At 37.8% G+C, this 8,041-nt stretch overlaps 1 protein-coding gene across 1 annotated transcript; it reads right to left on the bottom strand.

Annotated features, from left to right (window-relative positions):
- Positions 1–6,824: 6,824 nt before the first annotated feature.
- LOC131630229 (uncharacterized) lies at positions 6,825–7,739 on the bottom strand. The gene has a single exon (XM_058901013.1). It carries the CDS (start codon positions 7,737–7,739, stop codon positions 6,825–6,827), a length of 915 nt encoding a protein of 304 aa, XP_058756996.1.
- Between the last annotated feature and the right edge of the window lie 302 nt (positions 7,740–8,041).

The raw sequence follows: 8,041 nt of genomic DNA, 5'->3' as shown, positions 1-8,041 counted from the left end.
CAGCATTCTGAGCTTGGAGATTTTTGACTGATTGTTCGAGATTCATGATGCTGAAATAAACAGCGAGGAGGTGAGAAACCTGTGGTAGAAACCTGTGATGCGATGTTATGAATGCAGATGCAATGTTTTCAAGGATCTTTAAGAAATTTAGTTTGCAATATTTAGACATTGAATCATTCCCAGCTTCGTCTGAAGAACTTTGACTGACGTCTTGGCACGTCCTTCTTTGAGAATCAAGCTCACCATATCGAGTGGGTCATCGCCTCTGATTCGGGATATCTCTGAATTTGAAAGTATATGGCTAGAGGAAAATAAATCCTCTTGCCCCTTGATAGGTACTGTGTTTCTAAACTGGAAGGCATACGGCCAAAGGAAAATACATCCTCTTGCCCCTTGATTAGGGATTCAGTCTTTGATAAGGGCACCTGAAACTATGCGCCCTAAATTCCTAAGATCCTTGAAAGGGTTAGTTACTCATGTTATGTTATGATGTCACGATGTCATGATGTTATGTGAATGCAGCTCATTATGCACAGCGTGAGATAGTAAGGGCAAACAAGTCTTTTAACAAAATCTGCAGGGAAACTAAAGTTAGTAGCAAACACAAACAAGTCACACAAGTCACACAATTTCCTTAGGCTTGGCTTGCATGGAGTTTAGATCATGTGAGATACCCTTCCCCAAAAGGTGTTTCTAAGGATAAGGATGATATCATCAACAGGTTCTATGAGTTATCCAGAATTGTCAGCCCTTCTAAAGCACCCTCGGACATGATACATTCGCATCATGCAATGATACTTTGATAAAGAACCTATCTGAATTGTAGTATCAGATAGCGACTAGTTCTCAACATTTATCAAGAGTAGTCCCCCCACTACGTTCCTAAAGGCCAAGATGGGTTAAAGGTAACTAAAGGTCCTTGAGCTCCGGTGCACCCACAGACACATACATAGACCTCCCTCATTTGAGAAAGGTGTGCATATAGCTATAAAGTCCTAACTCAAGCGTGAACTTCATATTGACTCATCTCCCACATATGTGAAAGAGGTCGCCATGACTATGTCACTCCTATCTTAAGTATACTTGAACTCGGGTATAGGATTCGTCCTTCATTTAATTCCCGAAACAGCCCTGAAAATAAAACAAACGAAGAAAACAATAGAAAACAATTAAGTGAATCCTAAGCTTTTAAGGTAACCCCTCTTTTATAAGAAAATTCTCCCCAACAGAGTCGCCAGTTCTGTAATACGGTGAACTGACTTTATTTGAAATGTTGCGGTAAGCAAGAGTCGCCACCGACTTTTATTTTATCCAATTAGGAAAGGCTAAAATAACAGGAAAGACCTTTGAAAGAGTTTGAGTTCGGGGGTAGGTTATACAAAGGGAAGGTGTAAGGCACCCTTTGCATTCATGGTTATCCATGGGATCTTAATTTCTTAGCTCACTTCGTTTGAATTGTTTGTTTGAAAAGCAGCGTGTGAATATTAAAACTTCATTAAGGACTTTAGCTTGTAAATAAGCGTATCCTTGTTTTTTAATTGATTTGAAAAGAGATTATGTAGAAGAATTTGAATTGTGGAGCAAGCAATTAAAAACTACCTACCCTAATTTTGTCTTTCATGTTCTTTAAGTCTTTCGGGCGAAAGGGTCTATCCATACCATGAGAGGGCAGGAAGTTTTTCAATTGAATGTGCGGGTCATCGAGAATAATCGTTCGCCACAAGACTGTCCCTACCATAAAGAGGGCAGGTAGTCTAAGGGAAGGATAAAATAGTCTTTTAAGGCAACAGTAAGGATACCTTAGCATTCAAAGAGATTATCACCATTTAATCGAGGGATGAGATCATATTTATCGTAGGCAACTCGAAGGGACTATGATCTTTTATCGAAGGGACGTGGTGATTTTTGAATCGAAAGCAGCGAGCTAAGGTATCCATACGCTCGAAGGGACTTGACTATTTGATCGAAATCGAAGGCAACAGGCAACAAAAGGGGTACCCTAAAGGTGAGTGTGTGCAGCAATCACGTGATTGTATTCGATTATATTTATCTTGAATTAGTGAGCTACGTTCAATAAATTATCTTGCACTCCCTATTTTACTAACCACGCAGTTAATATCATGCAGAAAAATAAATTGCGGAAATTAAATCCTACGCTATTACATGGCTTCGGGATTGGGGAATACATAATAAAAACCGGGGGATGAGGAAAGTAAAGGCAGAAAGATAATATCCTAATTAACTATTACATTAAAACAAATCTACGACCTATACACCTTCTAGAATTTAAATAAAAGGAATTAAATAATTAAATAAACGACATAATTAAATAAAGGCAAAATTTAACTGACGGAAATTAAATAGTAAAGATATAAAATAAATAAAGAACGAAATAAGCAATCACGCGTCAATCAAAGGGGTTTGGAGATGAGAAAAGAAATGCGTTAGAAAAAATCGGAGTTAATGAGATGTAGGTTAGTGATTGATGAAACCTAATTACTAAATTAAATTAAATTAATTTTAAATAATTAGTTATATACAATTAACCCTAAGTTAATTTTAATTATTAATCCTAATGTTTATTTAATTTTAATTATTAAAATTAATCACTAAATGACTTAAAAAATGTGGACAAAATAAATTAATTAAAACCTAAAAAACAATTATTTTAACGTTAGTAAATTAATTATCACCTAATTAAATAAATAAATAAGGATTATTAGAAAAACTAAATTAAGATTATAAAACCTAAGTTAAAACTATATAAAAAAAAACTTAAATTAAATCTAAGTTAAAAGAAGAAAATAAAAGAAGTTTATATAAAAAGAAATAATAAAAAAAAAAAATGGAAGAACCTGGCACCGATCATGTGTGATTGAGTCTTGAAAGCCTATGGTGGAACGGCACCACTGAGCCTTCGGATCTGGCACTGGGAATGATCTGACGGTGATGGTTGAAGGTGCTTCGTAAGCCACTCTTGACATGTCGCGCCTGATTGATGGACATACACCATCAAAAAATTATAGGAAAAATATCTGTCTCTTGCAAGGATTGAACCAGGGTTCAGAGACTCCAGCATCATATTCCTTGGCCAAGTGTGCTGCGTACGTTTGCTTATACAAACATGAAGACCAATCAATAAATACAAAAAATGCATATTGAATGGATAAAAAAAGAGAGAGTCAAAGTGGGGCCCTTTGCTTATGCGCAGGCCAATTAGAATGGAGAGGAGTGTTTGGACTTTTTGACCGGCGAATGGAAACAACACACGCGTGAAAGAGAGATAATGTGAGAGTTGACTAGCGAATGAGATTGCATGAAATAGCCACGCGTATGGTCCATGAGTCCAAAATACTATTCATCATCTCTAACCACATGCACCTGCAAAAATACCTGCGGATTTTTCCAGGGCCTTTCCTGCGAAAAATCCTCCATTTTCCTGCAATCATTAAAACTCAAACAAATTGCATTTAACAAGTATAAATTGTGCCCAGTCCCATTAATTGGCACGCTAGGAATTCAATGGTGTGGTTAGTTTAATCCAGAACGGCCGGCATCCATGAAAACGAATGTGAAGCTTTTCCATGCCCTAGTAATGGCAAGTCACAGTTTCGGTGCCCAAGCTTTGTTTCAAACATTCATTATTGCTCTAAACATTACCAAGAACTCAAAGAAACCGTTAACTGAGATTAATACGCAAGGAATTGCAAGATATGAGAATCAAAACATATGCATGAATATGTTAGTCGCGATGGGAAGAAGATTATGCTTTGATAATGGTTGTATGAACGAATACGAGTCCCTCACCTTTTTTGAAAACTTTCACGCTTCCTAGGGTTTTCTTGGAGGCTGCTACTCGTGTCCCCTTATGCTGAATGATGTGAGAATATATAGAGGGTGAATTAGGTTTAGAAATATTTGGAAAGAATCAATGTTTGATTGAAGAAAATTTTGATTTTTATTCTTGCATTCAATCTTTCTTTTTTTGGATTGCAATCTATTTCCATGCCCTTTTCCACATATTATTGGCCTTAGGAAGATGATTTGAATTGATCATATTTTGGGAGAATGATTCATAAAATCTCTCCTTATTAAATCATGATTTTGTTAATTTAAATTGAATTTAAATGAATAAATTCAAAGATAAATGGGATTAAATCATAAAATAATTAATAATTGATTCATGGGCCTCCCACAAGCTTACAATCACGTGGGAAGTTCAAATATTGAGGGCCACTTGAAGAAAAATCAAGTTTGCTCAAAATTAGCTTCATGCACTTTCTCCAAATTTGCTCAATTTTAACCATGCGTATCTCTCTTAATTTTGATCCTCAAAAGGTGTTATAGGACTCTTTGGAAATCTTAAGATGTCTTCTAAATGATGCTTTTGGTTTCATCTCAATTCAGTTTTCCATGTTCATGTATGCTTCATTTTGAAAAAGATGGCTTTTAGTTGACTTTAAAAAGGACCTATAATGTCTTGATCCATATCTCTCAAATGGTGCATTTATGGCCTTGGCTTGTGAGAGACAAAGTTGTAGAGAATTCAATTTCCTTAAAAATGAGCTTTGGATGGGAAATTTCTGATGTTCCATGTGAAAGTTATGGCTGGTCAAAGTTTAGTTGACTTTCTTTTAGAAAACCCTAATTTAGAAACTTTAGGTTTTGGTTATTTCTGAACTTTTTTTGATGAATCATGATCAATCCTTGATCAAATGATGAATGATACTTCAAAATAAGGATGTTGACCAAAAATCGGGAATTTTGATTGTACTTTCACCATAGTTGACTTTTAGGTCAAACTGGTCGACCGTTGATTATCTGAGCAATTGACTGAGCAATCTTTGGAATCGGGGTTTGAAACTTGGCATAAGGATTCTTTGGGACATATATGAGACCATGGGATCCATTTGAGGTATCAGGAGCTTAGTATCATTTTAGAAAAGAAAAACCCTAGTTCAGAGGCATTTGTTTAGGAGATAGGTAGCTTTGAGTAATTGGAGATCTTTAAGCATTTGAAAGTTGGATGGATCAAAGATATTATGGAAAACTTTTGGGGTATGACACTCAGTATCGCTAAAAGTTGCTCTCCTCAACTCCTTTGAAATAATGAAAGCTACATCCACAGAGTGTTGGGACATGATGACTCTCATCAGAAATGCTGCATCAAAAGGGATGGTGGTCACATGTGCTCGAGGTCGGATGTTATAACTGAGAATGGACAACACAACTCTTGCATCAATGTTCAAATCTTTCCTGTGGTAGTGTACAGGTGCTCTATTCTTACCAAGAACCGGTTCTCTTCCTGGGGCATAAATCTTCTTTGTAACATCATCCAGACTATATGATGTTTCAAATAGATGTTCTTAGAAGTAACACTTTTGATTGTCTGCTAATTCCAATGGGTTACCCAAGAACTCACTGATGGCCTGTCGGTCGAACCTGATAGTGTGACCCCTAACAAATGTCTCCTGGTTGTATGCCACAGTTTCTGGAGTGAGCTTGATGGCATTGGCATAAAATTCCCTCACTATATCAACATTGACCTCTTGATACGGTTCAGACAAACGATCCCAGTTCCGGTGTGCGAAATACCCCATAAGGTATTGTAAGGGCTATTTTCAGACAGCACAATCAGTTTCTCTGGAAGTATAGTACGAGAGGTTAATTGAGTGAATCTATCCTTTTGTGCAAGCCCCAGGAACCTGTTGGTGTTGGAATCGCGCGTGTGGGTATTACGAGGACCGGAACTCATGCTCTTTGTACGGCCTCTCTTGTCTGGTTGCATCTTCAATGAAACACATAAATAACCACACAAACAGCATCATGCATCATGAGGTATATAAAAATTAAAACAAACATGCAGAAATTCGTACAGCCGCGACTCACTGCCTCGTGGCCGCGGCGCGAGTGTGACAACAATTTGTAAAAATGCATGTTAATGGCAGTGGTACCAAACACCCATAACCCCATTGATTGTTTTACAACGACTACCATCCACGACAGAGTCTCCTAGCCTAGGATTTTTCAGAATAACCACTCATAGTGTTAGAATCTCCTTACCCATTCTTAGGGTTTGACCTCTCCTTTTAATGAAATTGAAAGGGGGAAAGAGTGGAGACATACCTTGTTGGTGATGAGGGTGAGATGCTGATGACAATAGTGCCAAAATTGTGAAGTTTAGGCTCGAGCCTCGTTGGGGCAGAGTCACTTCTCAGCATGGGGCAAACAAACGACGTGGGGTCTGACAAAAAACCCTATTTCTTTCTATTTAAAAGTCTGAGAGTCGCAAAGCCTTGCCTCGGCCTTTAGTGACTGCGATGCGCTAAACCTATTATGCTGTTTTCGTGGCGCGCGGTCACGCAGGCGAGGCGCGCTAGTTTTAAAAAAAAAATTCTTCTTTTGTTTGCCTCACATTGGCTAAAGTGAACTGATGATACGAAAAAAAACACAGAAACTAAAGTAAAGAAAAAAAACTTACGACGATGGATTGCCTCACAACAAGCGCTTTGTTTAACGTCGTTCGAGCTCGACGGTCAACGCTTTCAAGGAATTAAAAATGGTGCATGTTGATCCACTCCCCCGAAGTAATCTTCCAACCATTTTCCATTAACGGTCCAACTCTCATTTGTCTTAGGATTCTCTACCACAATGGCTCCATAATTGCCTACCTCTTTTACTACAAATGGTCCCGACCATTTTGACTTTCCTTTACCCGGAATTAACACGAGTCTTGATTTGCACAAGAGCACCATTTTTCCAACTTGAACGTCTTTGTGGCTGATGTTTCTAACATGAGATGCTTTCCTTTTGTCTTTCTGAACTTAATTTTCAGCATCTTTGAGTTCTCCTTCGGTGGCATCGATTCGGAAAATATCCTTCTTGTTCTTAGGATGCTTCTTGGCTTTGAAAAGATTAAACTTTACTTCTTCATCTTGCACCCTTACTTTCATGAGCCCCTCATCAATATCAATAATCATTCGGGCAGTCTTCATGAATGGTCTTCCAAGAATTAATGGTACCTCACGATCTTCCTCCATGTCAACTACCACAAAATCCACCGGGAAAAAGAATTTGTCCACTTTTACTAGCATATCTTGAGCTACTCCATACGATGAAGTGATAGTCTTATCGGCTAATTGCAATGTCATCCTAGTAGGCTTCATCACAATATTCCCCAATCTCTTGACAATGAATAAAAGGATTAAATTGATGTTAGACCCCGGATCGATCAAACCTTTACCAATGTAATTACTTCCAATAGTTAATGGCAATGTAACTCGTCCCAGATCAGATTCCTTTCTTGGAGTATTTCTTTGGATCACGGTACTACAACGAGCATCAAGCAATACTGTCTCTTTGTCCGTGTACCTCTTTTTCTTTGTGAGCATATTCTTCATCAATTTAGCATACTTGGGCATTTTCTCCAACGCTTCGGCAAATGGAATATTTATATGAAGTTGTTTAAATATGTCCATAAACCTTGCATGTTTCCTAACATTATCTTTTTTTAATGGTGCATGTGGATATGGGAGGTGTTGACTCGGTATCACCTTGTTTTCCATCTTGTCACATGCTTCCTTCCTTTTGGATTTATCTCTTTTTTCCACTTCTTTATTCATCTCGCTTATAACAATTTCATTCCCCTCATATTCCGCAGCACGATTATCATCTTCCTTCTCAACATCATTGTTTTCGACTTCCTCATTACCGCCATTCTGACCAGCTCTGGTTACCATTGCTTTGCAATGCTCTTTCGGATTCTCTTGAGTGTTGGCTGAGAATGTTGCATTCGACTGATTAGCCGCAATTTATTTAGCAAGTTGCCCCACTTGAGTTTCCAAAATTTTAATTGCTGCTTCCTGGTTTTTCTTGTTTGTCATTGACATCTGCATGAATTGCATCATAGTTTCTTCCAACTTAGACGGTCCTCCTTGTTGTTGTGGTGGTGGTTGAGTGTAAGGTTGAAATGTTTGTTGTTGGTATCCCTGATTGTTAGGTCTTTGTTGATAAACTTGATTGTTATTCCTTGGTGGATAAC

Source organism: Vicia villosa, unplaced genomic scaffold, assembly GCF_029867415.1.
Source record: "Vicia villosa cultivar HV-30 ecotype Madison, WI unplaced genomic scaffold, Vvil1.0 ctg.000659F_1_1, whole genome shotgun sequence".
NCBI lineage: Eukaryota > Viridiplantae > Streptophyta > Magnoliopsida > Fabales > Fabaceae > Vicia > Vicia villosa.
Note: the sequence above shows the minus strand (reverse complement) of the source record. Positions and strands in the feature narration are given on the sequence as shown.

What these genes read in the sequence shown, in the direction of transcription:
- LOC131630229 (XM_058901013.1), bottom strand. Translation starts at nt 7,739, where the DNA reads ATGGTAACCAGAGCTGGTCAGAATGGCGGTAATGAGGAAGTCGAAAAC.